Source organism: Andrographis paniculata, unplaced genomic scaffold (assembly GCF_009805555.1).
Source record: "Andrographis paniculata isolate CXL003 unplaced genomic scaffold, ASM980555v1 Contig37END, whole genome shotgun sequence".
NCBI lineage: Eukaryota > Viridiplantae > Streptophyta > Magnoliopsida > Lamiales > Acanthaceae > Andrographis > Andrographis paniculata.
In genome coordinates this window covers 6,752,011-6,769,811 of record NW_026137570.1, presented here as the reverse complement: position 1 = coordinate 6,769,811, position 17,801 = coordinate 6,752,011, and the positions used below count along the sequence as shown (strand labels likewise).

General features: G+C 32.9%; 2 protein-coding genes and 1 non-coding gene across 7 annotated transcripts; all 3 read right to left on the bottom strand.

Annotated features, from left to right (window-relative positions):
- Nucleotides 1-697: 697 nt before the first annotated feature.
- On the bottom strand, nucleotides 698-7,753 carry LOC127250728 (uncharacterized). Its single transcript, XM_051274149.1, has 11 exons — nucleotides 7,398-7,753; nucleotides 7,084-7,131; nucleotides 5,846-6,022; nucleotides 5,696-5,762; nucleotides 3,864-3,925; nucleotides 2,338-2,416; nucleotides 2,140-2,255; nucleotides 1,981-2,060; nucleotides 1,792-1,861; nucleotides 1,115-1,192; nucleotides 698-1,042 (listed from the first exon to the last, which is right to left on the bottom strand). Exons 1-11 carry the CDS (start codon nucleotides 7,632-7,634, stop codon nucleotides 965-967), a joined length of 1,092 nt encoding a protein of 363 aa, XP_051130106.1. The 5' UTR covers nucleotides 7,635-7,753; the 3' UTR covers nucleotides 698-964.
- LOC127250756 (small nucleolar RNA snoR101) lies at nucleotides 4,786-4,848 on the bottom strand. Its single transcript, XR_007838777.1, has one exon. It is a non-coding gene; the product is annotated as a small nucleolar RNA snoR101 (small nucleolar RNA).
- A 940-nt stretch (nucleotides 7,754-8,693) lies between the features above and the next one.
- Nucleotides 8,694-16,541, bottom strand: LOC127250341 (protein phosphatase 2C 70). 5 transcript variants are annotated; one of them, XM_051273572.1, is made up of 14 exons: nucleotides 16,053-16,540; nucleotides 14,531-14,573; nucleotides 14,405-14,449; nucleotides 14,121-14,318; nucleotides 13,845-14,020; nucleotides 13,606-13,764; nucleotides 13,366-13,512; nucleotides 13,227-13,288; nucleotides 12,175-12,310; nucleotides 11,482-11,576; nucleotides 10,542-10,657; nucleotides 10,327-10,456; nucleotides 9,229-9,283; nucleotides 8,694-9,114 (listed from the first exon to the last, which is right to left on the bottom strand). In XM_051273572.1, the coding sequence occupies exons 1-14, from the start codon at nucleotides 16,242-16,244 to the stop codon at nucleotides 8,947-8,949; spliced, it is 1,722 nt and encodes a 573-aa protein (XP_051129529.1). In that variant the 5' UTR covers nucleotides 16,245-16,540; the 3' UTR covers nucleotides 8,694-8,946. The 5 variants fall into 5 exon arrangements, with proteins under 5 accessions (XP_051129529.1, XP_051129530.1, XP_051129527.1 ...); XM_051273573.1 differs by having other exon boundaries at nucleotides 14,121-14,282; XM_051273570.1 differs by having other exon boundaries at nucleotides 14,121-14,232; nucleotides 14,319-14,573; nucleotides 16,053-16,541.
- Between the last annotated feature and the right edge of the window lie 1,260 nt (nucleotides 16,542-17,801).

Sequence of the window (17,801 nt, the reverse complement as noted above, 5' to 3'; positions counted from 1 at the left end):
ATCACCTTTTTAAAAATCATTTGAATAGTAAATTTCTTTTAATAAAAAAATAATTATATAATATAATAAAATAGATATAAATATAAAATAAATATTTAATAGCATAATATATAAAAAAAAAATAAAATCATTTGAATAGTAAATTTCTTTTAATAAAAATAATTATATAATATAATACAATAGATATAAATATAAAATAAATATTTAATAGCATAATATATAAAAAAAAAATAATAATATTTGATTTAATATTTTTTTAAAGAGAATAATTGCAAAAAACCCATATTACTGTTTTAGAATTTAACATTATTCTACTTGTGGAATTTTATACCTGATTTTACTATTCCGACTTTCTTTTTCCTCTCAAAACATCAAATCAAATACTCCTTATTTATTTATTTTATTACACTAAAATTTAATTTTACATTCAAAAAATCACATTAATACATGTTTATATCACATCAAACAATTTTTCAATTCAAAATTTTACTATTCAAAACCAAAACTAAAAACCATAATCTTATGAGTAAATACAAACACACCCTGTTTAAGAAACATCCTATGCGAACACTTATTTCATCTTACAAAACATCGCAACAAATACTCGGAACTTTGTACTATTTTCAAAAATTTTCAAAACTTCAAAGTCGAATTCAAATCATGCTACATAAACACGATCTTACAAAACATCGCAACAAATACTTGGAACATTGTACTATTTTCAAAAAATTTCAAAACTTCAAAGTCGAATTCAAATCATGCTACATAAACACGTATCATCAAAGTTCAAGCTTAATGAGTATAACCTTAAAAGAGCTTTCAAGTAGCTCGACTCGATTAACAGCGCTAAGCAAAGCTCGCACATAATAACTATAACCTTAACAAGCATTCCAGCAACTCGACTCGATTAACAGCGCTAATGACAGCAACAGAGCATACCTCGAGGGAGACAAGGATCGAATTGTTATCTCAAAGCCTTGTGTTTGAGGGAGGCGCGGTTGAGGGGCTCTTGAAAGTACTGGAGTGAGATAAAGATAGCTTCCTGGATTCGAAGAAAGTGATTTTAGAGTAGCCAGGATAAGTGTGATTTTTCGTTATATGGTTAAGAACATACCTCGGTCCGAATAGTCCGGCTTCCTTGGTGCGGACATGTGTTTAAGTACGAGTCAAATATATCGCGCACGGTTTTATCCTGCAAAAACAACCGTGTATTCTTTCAACTTTCATGCTCTCCTCGGACATGTAGTAATCTAAATGCAAAATTGTTTATAATCCACAAAGATTGTGTGCTTTTGTGAATTTTACCCAAATTTTTACTATTTTTTTTTTTTTTGTATTATACTACAAATTTATTTTACATTCAAAATATCACATCAACATCTCATTATATCACATCAAACAACTATTCAAATTCAACTTTTTACTATTCAAGAATCAAAACCCACAAACAAACACAACCATATAGTTTAGAAAATCTACATCATTCTATCTCATGATTTAGAAACTTCATCATTCGTGTTTTAGAAAACATTACATATAATCTTTTTTCAAAGAATTATGTGCAAAAATATTTTCAAAAATGCAATCGAGCATCACGCAATTTGTAAAGAATTTTGTGCAGTATTTTCTAAAACATGAAAGGAGTATGGTGCATCAATCGACAGGCATGTTATAAGCAATTCGCCTAATCTAAATGCCGGCTAATTATAATCCTTACGTACAGACATGACGATACCGAACAAAGAAGAGACAAAAATAATCAGTATTCCAAAATTTTTATAAAAAGAGTACCTTTATATTGCTGTCTTCTTCGACACACTCTTCCAATCCGGCAAGGCCACCAAAAGCAATCAACAGATGCCTAAAAAGGGAAGTGTTGTCAACGGAATAATAAAAGTAAGAACATATCCGATAATGAATATTTGCGAGGAATGTTAACAGCTACAAAATATGACACAATGCATTTAGCAAATTATAAACCTGAATGACGGTAGATTAAGCTCTGAAGAATTGATAACCATTCCGTGTTCGGAGGTGCCAATCCGGTAGTCATAGCCTCCCTTCAGCGAGTAATGAGTAAAATGACGATTTATATAGAAAGCTTCAAAAGCCGAACAGGCATCAACAGACATTACCGACCTTGTAAGGGCAGTTCTTGAAAATGGAGCTAATGTTGGGAGCATATCGTACTTTATATCCCCAGTACATTCCATCTTCCCTTGGCTTTGAAGGCGAAACAATTTTCCGTAATAGACCTGTAAATATCTGAGTTTAATCAACGATCAAACATAGCATACCTTAGTCTCACAAAAATTAGGATTTAGGAAAGCTACAGACCTGAATCTAGGCTTCGATTCGTTCCCATCTCTACTGTTACTCTTCTTCCTGGTAAAAGGACTTGATTGATCACTACATTCTGCATGAGGTATCGTTAGATTAGAAGAATTAATCAGAACAAGGCCATCTCAGAAGCATTTAACTAAGGCTTCGGTTCCAAAAACTTCTTAAGAATTTTATTACTCAGATTAGAAGGCCAAGCTATCAGAAGTTGTAGGTAGGAATATTTGTAAATAAAAGACATAATATAAAAAGAAAATGTTAATTGTGGGCTCTCTTAAAGAAAATCGACATATATTCTTCTACTTGTTAACAATAGGCACAAATTTCTATTTAAGGCATCTGGATCCGACAATATTAGTAAAATATGCCACCACCTCACATAAAAATACCAAAATTCCCTTTTAAACACAGTTTATCAGATTTGGGCCCCAACAAAAAAAAGGGTATTTTAGTCTTTACATTTGCACTCTATCTACTTAATCAAAGTGCATACCTGATGTGGTGCAAGGGGATGGGACCTTGCAGGTTTACCCTCGACGGAAACGGGCATGAACCCATCTTCCGTGGGTTATGGTTTATTTGAAATTTAAACTTCACATTTTAATTTATTGTCTTTAACGTTAAGTTATTGTTATTTATTTCTATTTTGAATTTGAATTACTTTTTAAATCCCAGGACTATTGGGGATATGGAAGAAATAAAGTATTGGTGAACACATTGTTGTTCTTGTTTCTGTTCCTAACAATTTAAGTGATTTAGTGCAAGGGGATCAGTCCTTGCAAGTTTACCATCGACAGAAACGGATCCGGCATGTTGGGCGAATTGTTAGGAACAAATATAAGAACAATCAATGTGGTCTTCAATTTCCTTTTATCAAAAATAATTCACCAATACTTTATTTCCTCCATATTTCTAATAGTTATAAGGTAGGGATTTAAATATTCTTCTAGGCAATACAAATTCAAAATAAAAATAAATAACAATAACTTAAAATTAAAGATAATAAATTTAAATTTGAATTTTGAAATTCAAATAAACCATAACCCACAGAAGGTGGGTTCATGCCCGTTTCCGTCGATGGTAAACCTGCAAGCATCGATCCCCTTGCACCACATCAATTCGTACATATATCTATAGATAACAGATGGAAGGAGTATTAACCATTAGAAGCAAAAGTTGAATGTGCAAACACCTTTCATGTGCTTTCTTTAGAGCTTACTAAATGCAATTGTTCGCAAGAGTATTCTACTCTATGACTTTGACAAACATCGAGACTTGGAAGATAAAAATGTAGTACAAAATATTATGGAAGAAAGACAGGTTGGTGTTCAGTAACATTTGGATGAAAAGAAATCGACAAGAATGTGAAGCATATAAACTCACATGGCAGCAATACTCAATTGAGCTACTAAAAATATGCGTGACAGACCAAAAAAACAAAACTTGAAATATATGGGAAAATTATAACTATCAACTACAGAAATATGCTTGAAACAAGAATAGGAGATAAAGTGACACGATACCTTGCTGAGACCAACGTCAACAAGTGTTCCTGTAGAATCTTGTAGTTTTTCGGCTGTGACACCTGGAGCAAAGATGTTAATATAGCTTAACAACTGAAGAACATAATTTCTTCATGTTTGATGCAAAAGTTGATAAAGTTACAGAAGAGAGGTGACAGTATTTGCTTAGTGAAGCAAGATTCAATACTATATAATAATCAAATGTACTGATATTCATAACTTGCTGTTTAATACAGAAACACAAAATAACAAATGGCTATCCTGTAAAAAATCATTCGGAAGTGGAAAGAGAACAAAGAACAAGAAACATGAAACTTCATAAAGATTTAAGTGGAGAAAGAAAGAAAGGAAGTTGAGGAATAGAAACACACATTAATATGGAGATTAGAACAGGAAAAATAAAATATTAATAAAAAAGACAAAAGAGAATGTCGATATATATATGTGAGGAGGGAGAGTGAGAATTGCAGCACAAAAAGTAAGCAATGACCATGCTCATTGGAAAAAGGCTGTCTAACCATATGCTACAAGTGTGCAATAGTATAAAATTGGTGCCAGGCATAATATTGGAGCACCGAGTCGGCGAGTCCATGGCACGCCCTAAACACAATGGTCGCGTTACAGAAAATAATAATAATGAAATAAAAATGAAAATGAAAATAAAACAAGAAGAAGAAGTGTAGAAAACAAATTGAACATTTATTACCGAAAATCATTCCCTTCCAAAAAAATCTTCAAGAAAATATTTTTAGAAAAATTACTAGGATATCCCCGGAGGTAGGACTACAGCCATGGAGTTTTACTAAGGAACGAACAAAGGTATAATACTGTTCAAAAATTAGGGTTTCTTAAAGGTTGTTTGTACTGGAAAAGGAGGTGACAAATTAACTGAGAGTTGGAAGGTTTGTGCACAAGTATTTTGGGCATCAGTAATATGAATTATCAACATGGAACTTACCTGAAGTTCAGCGATCAAGTGTAAGCCATCATTTGCCCAGATTTCATTAGGATTTTTTTATAAAAATAAAAAAGAAATGGAGAATACATCTGTATATCATGCATGGATTTTGCAGAGATGAAAAAGTAGTAAGACTGCTTACGAGGTTTCGAAAATGCAAACAACCAAAACATGAAAGGTCATAACAAGATATCACTATCCTTAGATAGGTTCAAAGTGATAAGCCCCAGAAGCATACATGTCATCGAGATACCTACCTAAACACGTGATCTAGGTCAAGCAATCACATGCACGAATTTTGTATGAATCATATTAAAATATCGGTATCAACGTCAATAAAGTCCAATAACCCATTCATGGGATGAACACATCAAGACGGTAATGCTTCATATTATTAGAGCACGTGTATAACTATCTCAATTAGAAGTTTGAGGCGACAGAAAGTGCACTAGATTTTAGTTATTTATGCTTTAACTCATCCCACACACTTTTATTGTGCAAGTGGGGTTCTTTTAATAAAACGTTGGACGTGAAACACCTTTTAACAAGAATTCACACCAGGATTCAAACTGAGATAGCCCTCTTTAATATCATGCTACATAAGCACCTCATCTAAAAACTAAACTCAATTGCATATGTATTTTTTATAGTTAATAGTTCTTATATAATTTAAGTCACCCAATAACAATGATCTTTTCAAATGCAGAAAATTAGGCTATGCAGCTAGCAGCCGGACATTAACTTGGATTAATGCAACGACAGTTTTAATATCAACTCATTATATTTGTAACACAAATACAGAAAAAAACACTAATTGCTTCAACAACTCAAGAGGAGCATGAGATGTAATTCTAATTAAGAGCTAGTATGCTACCTTCCCTGTACGAAGCCCATTCATGCTTGCGCAAATGGTGTGGGGCATCAAGTGGGGGCAAGAGACCCTGTAAAGAAACATAAAATGAATTTTCAAAATTGTGTATAAAAGTTTAGCGTTCTCTAAAATCCTTTGACATAAGATACTCACCACATATCTTAAACTGTTATGTCTTGGAAAAAGACTTTTCCTGAGATATTGTGGAGTCTCAAGATATCTCAAGATTCTCAGAAGGAAAAATGCACCGGTCTCATTCTCGGCTGAATCATCATTACTGATTTCAGTTGAAGCGTCCTCCGACGTACCCTTGCTATCGAAAACAACCACCTGTATAATGAAGATCTGCTGTTAGAACACTTGAAACATACCTGACATCTACAAAAGCAATATTTTTTCCTGTTATGGTGATCCGTAATGTTAAGATAATAATGAATTGGAAAAATGAAGCCCATTAGTAGCTTTCAGAGAGGCAATTTCTGGTGAGGTTGGGCATGGATGGCATACACATCCAAATTCTTTCATGCATTTATTATTTTATTTTGCACCAAAATATGCCCATATCAGCTAAACTCAACACATGGCGACTCATTCAAATGTAGACAAACTGGTCATTACATATCAACTTTCAGAATAGTGAACTGAGGGAAAGAAAATTAACAATTCAATTACTTATTATACTAAGAAGGAAAATCATCTAATAATATGCCAGAACACTTTAAAGCATAGTTATATTCACAGATAAATTTGTTATTATGTTAGAGGAATTTTTTTTTCGAAGCGGAGAAATAAGCTTCAGATATCAAACATAATTGAGGATAAAATAGGTGTTTGATTTGATATTTTTGGGGGGGAAAAATTGGATGAATAGTATAAATCCAATCCAATCTCCAAACAAACACACCCGAAATAGAAAATATATATATATGTATATATAGAGAGAGAGAGTAGACGCAAAGATACGTGTATCTTAGCCAGTATTAGTTTTCTCTCAGTTCATGTTTTAGCATTAAAGAATTGGAGCAAATTTAGAGCTTTGCTATACCTTAACAAAAACATAAACAACAAATCAAACCCACAACATTTTCTAGGAGATATCAATAAATGAGTGGCTTTTCAATTGGCAAGAATAGATTTCACACTGAACAATGCTGACCTCATAAAAATACATGTATCAAGATTTGATCTCTACGGCCATGTTTAATTTGAGAATTATCCAACCTATCACACATCGAAATAGACAAGTTAACAATTAATTACCTAAATTATTACATAAATTTTCATGTCCGATACTATAAAAGAATAATCAAGCCATTGTTGATCACACCCATAGAAGCAATCATAGTGTATGTAAATTAGTGCCCACACCACAAACTAAGACAGAAACCAACCTCATCTATACGAAAAATCGTTGCGGCACGAGCAACCTGGCCAGCTAACTGCAATGGGAAAATTCAAGGGAAGGATCAGCACACTAAATTACAGAATATAGCAAATTTTGAAACGAGAAACGAGCCTGATTGCATTATTAATTTTCTATAAACATTGGACAAGAATCAAAGAAACTCCAAAAAGATCAAAATCAGGACGTTTCCAGCTTGATTGAGGTAATTACGGATACCGTTACAGATGAACAGGCCTTCCATCATCGATGAATCCAAATTAAAAGACCTTTAGATGAAAATGCAATGCACAAGAGCCTTACACGGGTCGCGAGTTCGACGGACTGTGCGTTGTCGATTATGGAGCCAGGAACAGCGATGGATACAGTGGGCGCTTCAGTTGCTAGCGATACGGCGTCGTCTGCAGTCGGTTCTTCCTCCTCCGCTTTCTCTCTGTTTTTCCTCTTCTTTTTCGCACGCTTCTCGTGAGATCCAGATTCGCCGCCATTAGCGGCGGGGGCGTGATTTGGAGCAGTTTCTCTCTTATCCTTCTTCCCCATTTATCGGTTCTGTCGATTCTTTCTTCCTACTTAGGGTTTTGCAGCTTGATTAGGGTTTTGCAATTCAGGGGTTTTATGGAGGACGCCATGAACTTGTGTGCTGTACGGTGTGCTCCTCGGGCGGTACAGAGGGCTTTGTTCTGTGTGTTGTACCGTGCGCATCTCCTGTGGTACAACCGTACAACGGTCTTTTTCTTTATATTTGAAAGATTTTGATAGGTTTTTATTATTCAACAATCAAAATTTAATTCTTGGTTTTTTAATTTTTATTATTCAACTAAATTTTCTTTTTAAAAAACATCAAATATTTATTTTTATATATTACATTCAAAATTTAAATTTATATTCAAAATCAAATCTAAAAATTAAAATTTTATAAGTAAATAAGCCCATGTATTTATTTATGATGATTTATTTCATTATTATTGATTTACAACGTAAAATATAATTAAAATAAATATAAAATATGTTTTTAAATATTTTAAAAATTAACACTTTAACAAAATATTAATATGAATATTAGTTTTTAGAGAATAAAATAAACAATACAAATAAATACAAAATAAATATATAGGATATTGGAGTATTTATTTTTGAAATATTTGACATGATATTTTTATATGAGATTATGTAAAAATATAAAAATAATTTTTTAAAAAAATGTGTGATTTTTTTATTTCAAAAAGAATATAAAATTTTAAATGTATATAAATATATTTATTTACGGAAGAGATAAAAATAAAATATTTCGAATGTATTTAATATGATATACTCCTTCTTACCAACTTCTTTGTCTACTACTTTTATTTATGTATATATTTTATCATATTTTAAATTTCATAATCAATAATTTTTAAAATTAAATTAAATTAATTAATTAATTTAATTTTAATATATAATTATTTATTATTATATAATAATAGTTTTTATCAAAACTAACATCATTATCAATAATAATTTCTTTGGATATCACATTAAATATTTCATTTTCTAAACACAAAAAGGGAAAAAGGAAACAAAAAAAAAAAAAAAAAAAAAAGAAAAAAGTCGTCATATATCTGAAATTAATGTACACTATTTATTCATCATCAAATTTTGTGCTAACAGTAATATTTATACTCCCATATTAATTTAAATTATTTGCTAATATTACATATTTATAGAGCATATTATGTCAACATTCCTATCCTCCATTCTATACACTCTAGAATAACACCAAATAAGATTATCCATCGTCATAAAGAACCAAGAAGATCAAAATGCCCAAAAATCTAACATTTTCATAATTTGTAATATTCATTGGCTACCAAATTTAAGGATGATCAGGTTTACATGAGTTGAGGTGCATTCTGGGGGTGCTAAAGTCCAAGAAAATTATCGACGTGTTATCTTTGGTTCGTTGCGTCTGCGCTTCGTTCAACAACACCTTTGCTATTTTCTCCGCAGGATTCTCTTTCTCCGTCGCGTGTCTCTCCAACGCCTGTTGATCACACACCTCCGAGACATTCGATTCAATAAAAGGGTAGGGAACATGACAGAAAGTGCAAAAATAAAAAACAACAAATGGGCGCGCATTTTTACTCGATTAAATTACCTGGTGGACGAGCTGAGCCGCCTTCCTGGTGTTAACTACGTCCCAGAATCCGTCGCTGTGTGTCCATAAACAAAACATATTTGTTAAAAAAATGTGAAAAAGAATGTGTTTCTTTGGCAAAAAAATGTGAAAAAAGAGTACGGTTGGCTTTTTTGCGTGTTCATCTTTGAATATGAATTATTATATCAATACGTTAAAGAGAAAATGACAAAAATAACTCTATTAGTCTCTTATAATATAAATGCAATGATATTGTAGAGTAAATTATACAAATACAAGAATATTTTTAATATTAAATACAATGACCTAAAAGACAAATGGTATCCTTATGGGACGGAGGTAGTATTTGAATTCTACCGTTTTCCAAAAAAATACGGTTGTGTTCTTTTATGAATTTTACAGCAGATTCTTCCTATTCAAAATTTTTTTTTCCTTTAAAAACATCAAATCAAACAATTACTTTTCTTTCTATATATGACACTATAAATTTATTTTACATTCAAAATACCATATTCAAATTTTTACTATTTAAGAATCTAAATCCACAAACAAACACCAGTATGTCTTTTTTTTTTTTTTTTATAAAACATCACATCAAATATTAATTAAATATAAAATTCAAATCAAATCTTCCCAACGAAAACAAGCATACCCTAAACAAAAGTCGAGACATTGTCAACAGAGGCTTAATTAAGCACTCTTTGTGGTTCAACTGTATTTTCGCACTATACAATCTAAACTACAATATTTTTCATTCTACAAAACATTATATCCGACACCTATTTTATGTTTAATAACAATGTATCTAAATATAATTTTCATGCAAACTATCACGACCAAAGCCTACTTCGCATTTAAAACAATACCGTCTAAAACCTATTTTCTTAGAAACATTTCAAATCCAAATCGCCACAGAACACATCCTTTTAGACATAATGTGATATTTGGAATTTTATGTCAATCAATGTTCAAACACAAAAACAAATAATTACTAATTTTTTAATATATTAGCTAACTGAAGACTATTTCAACAAACTGAAAAGTCATTTGTTGATAATCTCGGGGCTAAAACAAAGAAGCGCTAAAGAGAAAACTTACCTGGCTATTATGGCGAATCCCTTGCATGATCGATCTATTCGCATGACATCACTGACATAAGGTTCTGAACTGAACCGGGCATCCCGCTCCTTCAGAAATTTATCTCCGAGCATCCGAGCAAGATTTATACCTGAATGGCAATGGCAAGGGGAATAAGTATGCAAGTTCATATTACAGCTGCTAATATATTCATCAATAAAATGCTATCCGAGCACCGCATATTCGTGTTTCCCTATCTTTTAGGGGTGCTCCTAATGCCTGCATGCGAAGTCTTTCGGAGTAACTGGTTATCCGGTGGTCTTCTGTCATCTTTACCTGCCTTCCGTCAACACTGCATGGGCAAAATCGAATCAGAAAATAAAAGTAAAGAATTTGATTTTAGTGAGAGCCAAGTAGGGTTCGGTAATCTAGAACATGTACCATCATCATGGTAAGTTCAGAGCAATAGGGGGGAAGAACAAATAAGTAGACAGCACTGACATCAAGCAATATGTTGAGGAGCTAAAACTGTCAACTAGTTAGCTTTCAAATCGAAGGAAGTACAAAAAAGTACAATAAAGAGACTCAGCCAATTTGGGAGTTCAAGAGCTGCCCGTGCCAAGAAGGCACAGGAACTCGAGAAAAAAAGATGTGCACGAGTATCCCTTCTTACAAATAAGTTTGAGCTGCATACAAATTATCATACTAGATCATAAAGTGTTTTCAAATAAGACACTTCTAACCATATAACCTAAATAGTTCGCATAAAGACATTCAAATGCTTCTTGTAGCAAATGTTGTTAGAATATTGGAGATCCATCGAAAAAGAATTTTTAAAGACAATCAATTTTAATGGCTGCTGTCTGCAACACAAGGAAAGGGATGTTTGTCTCCAAACTTATAAAGTGCAAAACCATGAACCAAAATTATGTAATCTTATTAAGGCAAATAGCTAAATCGCGTAAAGCTTGATCAGCATTTAGCATATGAAAGAAAACTGTGATCAAGCATCTCATGGAGAAAAATTGTAGCTAGTGGAACCCGACAAAAACTGAGGACAGTCCACTGCATAAGTTATCTCCTTATAATACTCAAGATGCAGTAATGGCTAAGAAATCGGTAATATGCTATTCTATGAGTGTCCAATAAAAAAGCACGATGAATATCAACACCTACTTTACAACACAAGCTGAATCTCCAACATTTGCACATTGTACAAAGCAATTTTCCTCATCATCGGTCCAGATGAGAAGCACGGTTGCAGTACAGCCCTGAAAGAGTTGTCATATTACAACACAATGTACATCCTCAAATATCAAAAGGAGATGCCGTAACAAACTAAACAACCTGATGCAGTTTATTTCTGCTATTGCAACAAACAGAAAGAAGAATCAGTACATTTGCACGAACTGGACTCAATGACGTTTGGTAGATGCAAAATACCAAGTAATCAATTAAAGTTATGAAAGTATAAGCACGAAATAATTTGTCCGGTAAAGAGTAGCATGCAACGAATCTAGAAGTTATTGCTTATATAGTAGTCATCCGATCCCCAAACGATTTCATAAAACTAATGGAAGCAATAAAAATGGTAAATTAAATCAACTCAGTCTGTATTGTTCCCATTGATATCAAGAGCTGATTAGCAAGCAATAAAATGTAGAATATGCCGTGTTGTTTCACACAATCGCTTGGAAGTATAGAGCGAAGGAATTAAACTATAAGCACATTAAACAAAACGAATTCTATCAAGGCTCAGTGTTTTAAGTACAATGAAGCACACAAGATACGAATTGAAAAATAAAGCAAGGGAGCACACAGAAATGAAATGGAATTTAAGAACAGTGAAGGAAAATGTTGAGTATGAACCTCATAGTAGTGACTAATACGTGATTCTGTCTCATAAAATGCTTCTTTAAGTATATCTGAAGCATTGCATTTAGCCAGAACCTCCTCTCTTCTAGAGATATCGGACAATATGCCAGTAATTACTTCCGGCATTATTCTGGGGACAGAGAAATGAGAGTAAGTATTATACAAGATCCATAAAGCACCTTCGAAGCAATTTAAAATAAGAACTATAATGAAAATTTTGGTAATACTTGTCCTACCCTTCTATGCAACGCTCTAAACCTAATTGCTGAAATTAAATGCAAGTGAAAAGAATCATTTCCGCAGAAGTGGTTAGAAATCAGATTGTCTAAGACTCTTTATCATTAACCAAATCATTGTCTTATCATTCTATGCCGTCAACAAGGCAGTTTGTAAAAATCCCAGCGCTTTTCCAGAATGAAATTAAATTAAACTATGGAAGACAATGTATGCACGTGTAATGTTCCAAATAATAGAGAATAGTAAAATTGTGGATGTTGCGGCAATAGAACTATTTTGTAGAATTAAAGGAGACTGCAAGCAACAGAAGGGTATGAAACTCTAACTTGCTAACAGATGTGGAATTAAATTAAACTATGGAAGACAATGTATGCACGTGTAATGTTCCAAATAATAGAGAATAGTAAAATTGCGGATGTTGCGGCAATAGAACTATTTTGTAGAATTAAAGGAGACTGCAAGCAACAGAAGGGTATGAAACTCTAACTTGCTAACAGATGTGGAATTAAATTAAACTATCGAAGACAATGTATGCACGTGTAATGTTCCAAATAATAGAGAATAGTAAAATTGCGGATGTTGCGGCAATAGAACTATTTTGTAGAATTAAAGGAGACTGCAAGCAACAGAAGGGTATGAAACTCTAACCTGCTAACAGATGTGGAATTAAATTAAACTATCGAAGACAATGTATGCACGTGTAATGTTCCAAATAATAGAGAATAGTAAAATTGCGGATGTTGCGGCAATAGAACTATTTTGTAGAATCAAAGGAGACTGCAAGCAACAGAAGGGTATGAAACTCTAACTTGCTAACAGATGTGGCAGCATCAGCTCCTCCATGTCCATCGCAGATGCCAAAAAGCCCAAACTGCAACAAGGAAACCGATTTCTAATAGACAACCCAGAGGTGCGCATGAATCATCAAGAAAACACTAAACCCCAAACCTGATCCATTCCGGGAAGTGGCCAGTGATAATAGTGGACATCTTCCATGGGCAACTTCTTTCCTCCACGACGCATAGCCATGGGATCAGATGCTATGCCAATCCCGAAAGGAACATTGCACTCTTTCTGAGTTGTTGTAATATGGACCTGAAATAGCGAATAAAATGCAAAGAAACAAACACTACCACTTTGTGGCAAAGGACACAGAATGCATTAAAATACACAGGTCAAGCCTTTTACCAAAATCTTTGAACTCGTGCCCAAAGTTATGACATCTCCACTTGACAACTCAACTGGGTTACTCCAATGTCTGCTTTCAGATTGAGAAATACAGATTGATTGGCCGTTCAAGATTGTACCATTCAAGCTACCCATGTCAACCAGCTCCCATTTCGATTTCTACAATAATGTGATTTTTCTCATGGCTCAAAGTAATCATATATATATGTTACGACCAAATGTCAAAGTGCCAAACTTACATTACTGTTCCAATTTATCATTGCATGCTTGCCAGAGACTTCCGATTCCTTTAAGATTAAATCACCAGGCGACACTCTTCCAATGGTCACCGGTAGCTTTGAAGTCTCAGTTGACTGTATAGAATATCGAATCCCAGAACAAGGACCTGATATTACCTCCAGCATGAGAGTACAGCCTGCACTTCTAAGAGAGCAACATGATCACATGTTTTTTACACATTCCACAACAACTAACAGAAACATCAATGGTCTTCATAATTGGCTAAAAGAAATTACCTTGGCTTGCACTATAATTGGGAGCCATGTCTTTGGAGCTGTCTTTATCTGATCCATATTTTCGGCTATAAGGCGTATCTTCTTTCTTGTTTTGTATTTGCTCACCAGCAAACTGAGATGTTCCAAGAGGACTTTTAAAAGTCTGACCAATCAAAGAGTCCTCTGTAGTATTTGGAATATTAAGAACGAAACTATCACCTGACCAAGAAAACGGGGGAGAATAGTTTTGGCTTTGTCTACGTTTGCAGAAAATGAAATTAGCAAAAGTGGGTAGAATCTATTACTCTGCGACAAATGGGAGGCCGCCGGATGGAGTCTTTGTTTAGGCTCTGCAGGAACAAAATGCATTGAACTTAAACCCTCCTCAGCAGTGTTACTTGACGATGACACGTTCGGGGTTTCAGGAATACCTTGTTCTCCATGAACAAGAGGCCTCTCAATATCATCATCATCCTGTATCGAGAATGCAACTGTTAGAGAAGACAGAAATAAAGATGCGTAAAAATGAGTGTGAAGTGCGAATATCTCAACAGCAACGGCAGAGAGAATATGGATTTGTCAAATCTATAAACATGGAAAGGGCACACGTACAAACTGTAAGGTTGTGTTCTTTTGTGAATTTTTAAGCAGATTTTTACTATTCACTTTTCTTTCCCCTAAAAAAATATCAAATCAAACATATACTTTTCATTTTTTATATTATACTAAAATTAATTTTACATTCAAAACATCACATCAACATTTATTTATATCACATCAAACAACTATTCAAATTCAAACTTTACTACTCAAAAAATCCAAACCCACAAACAAACACACCCTAAACTTTGATTTGTTTAGTAATCCAATTAGTTAAGCAAATGACGGCAATCCATCTCCAGCCCAAAAAGTGCATTCCAGGCTGATTTTCATGTAACAAGATGATGCTAAATCGTCTAATAGAGTGATAAGCACCACACAATGAAACAAAACATCCACAACTCCAGTTCTTCGGGAACAAATATTTGAATGTTTATGGTGGAAATCTATTGACGTGAAAAGTCAGGAAAACAGCTATACACTGGACGAAAGAATACCCTATATAATTTCTTAAGCTACTTGTAAACCTATAAAAGTGAATACAGGTGTTCATAATTTCAGATTTAGGATCAATGTTTTATCATATTAACGACTATCCACAGAGAAAGGAGTGTGTAAGTAATGATCTAACTATTAGACATTAGTTGTAAAAAATGAACTTCACAATCAAGAAAGTAATCAAAAACAATAAAAATGAAGTCAGAAGAATTTACAACTGATGTAATCATTTCACACGCTTACAACATCAGTAGATATAACACTCAACAAATTCTTTTTGCATGGAAATCACAAATCTTGTCTGACTTTTCTTTATCCAAAACTATCACAGCCCGAACTATTCAAAAACAATAAATTCACAATAGGAAGGTACTCAAAAACAAGAAAATGATGTCGGCCGATTCACAACTGATGTAATCATTTCACACACTTACAAAATCAGCTGACATAACAGTCAAAAAATTCCTTTTTCAAGGAAATCCACAATTCTTGTCAAATTTTCTTTATTCCAACTTGAAATACACAACTCAAGCGTGAAGGTCCGACATATAGATCATTCTAACTCGGGGTCTTACAGCATTAGACCCCGAAATCATGGAGAGTTCATAAAAACACAAGTAGAAATTCCATTCTCAAATTCAAATGAGGAAATCTATGCTAACTTATGTCGAAAATGAGCTCAGGCAAAAATCCTCAATAACAAGAACAGACTGAATCGATATCGATTACATTCAGAATTAAACCCAAAAATCCAACACAAAACGAAATCCAAAATTCCGCCACTCATAAATTCCCCAATTCCAAACCTAACCAAACCAGCGATAACAAAATCAAAACAAATAAATAAAATCCGACCTTGATCGATGCAGCGGGATAGCGACGGCGAGTGGGGGGCGAGGAGAGGAGACGACGCCAGGGTCTGAACTTGCAGGCGATGAGGATGAGGATGACGATTAGGAGAATCATAAGCCCGGCGGCGGCGATGCCCAACAAGAGCGAGGAGGAGAAGAGAAGGCCGTTGGTGGCGAGGCGCATCGGCTCCTCCATCGGAACCCTATGGTTGTAGGCGTTTGATGTGAGTGAGGGAGGAATGGAAGAAGGTGTGTGTGGGGGTGTGTCTAGGGCATGAGCATGATGATTGGGAGGTCGTTGTTGAGGAAATTGGGAGAAACAGAGGAGGAGGATCGCAATCTGCAACTGCAACCAACCACCATACCAACAACCATTACCAACGATTGATCGATGCTCGATGGATCTTTTCTTCCTCTGCGCGTGCGTGTAAGAGAAGCTCTGCGTGAAGAACGCTTTGAAATAGTCGCATGTGTTTTCTTTGTATTTTTTTTCACTTTGTTTTCAACGCTCTTTCTCAAAAAATAATTTATTACTCTCGATCCCATCTAAAATATATATATATATATATATTTTATATCGTTCATATAATTTACTTTTATTTTCAAATATAATTACATATTTTTATTATATTTTATATTTCATAATTTATAATAATTTTTATTAATATATTTTTAAATTATTTATTAATAATATTTTATATAAATTCTAGTAATTATTATTATTACACGCTACGTCTGTCTCTGACGATTAGATTATCTTTACTTAACATTAAAAATATTTTTATATTTGTATAATTTCTTTTTACAAATATCATTATATAAGACACTAATTGAAATATTTTTACAATTTTTTTTAATTTGTACTACATTTTGATATAATAATTAATATTAAATATTAACATGCAAAAGGTAAATAAGACCTTCCACATAAATAGTTCTATTATTTACAAAATATGTTATTATTTGTAATTTTATGCAAAAGCTATGAATTTGTTTAGTATTTTGATTTGAAATAATTGTTTTGTTACATTAGATAATTATTTCGATAATATTAAATATATTATTTTAAATTCCATATATATATTTTTTTTGTGAGAAAATAAAATACACAATATATTAAAAATTGTGTATAATTAAAATTTTGGGCAACAAACCCTGTGACAATATATGATTTATAATAAATTATTCTTATATTTTATTTATGCAAAATCGGTATTTACGGCCCTGAATTTTTAGCAGCATATTGACAGCACACCATGTGTTAATAGACAATATATTACGTATGTTAATATAATACAATATTATATATTTTTATTACAGTACACCATGTGTTAATAGACAAGCATATTGTATATATTAATATAATACAATAAACATATTTTTAGACAGTACACTTGTCATTATAAACAAATAATAAATATCATTATTACACGCATAAATGGTTTGTGCAATAAAAATGTGTGTCATATATAAAAATGTCATCCTTATTCAACTATATTTTCACTGTACTAGATATAGTGTTACAGTTAAAAGTATATACTAAGGGTGTGTTTGTTTGAGGGTTTGAATTTTGGGTTGAAATTTGAATAGTAAAAATTTTGAATTTGAATAGTTGTATGATGTGATATAAATAAGAATTGATGTGATGTTTTGAATGTAAAATTGATTTTAAGTATAATATAAAAAATGAAAAATAAATGTTTGATTTGATATTTTTGAAGGGAAAATTTTGTGGAAATAGTAGAAATCCCAC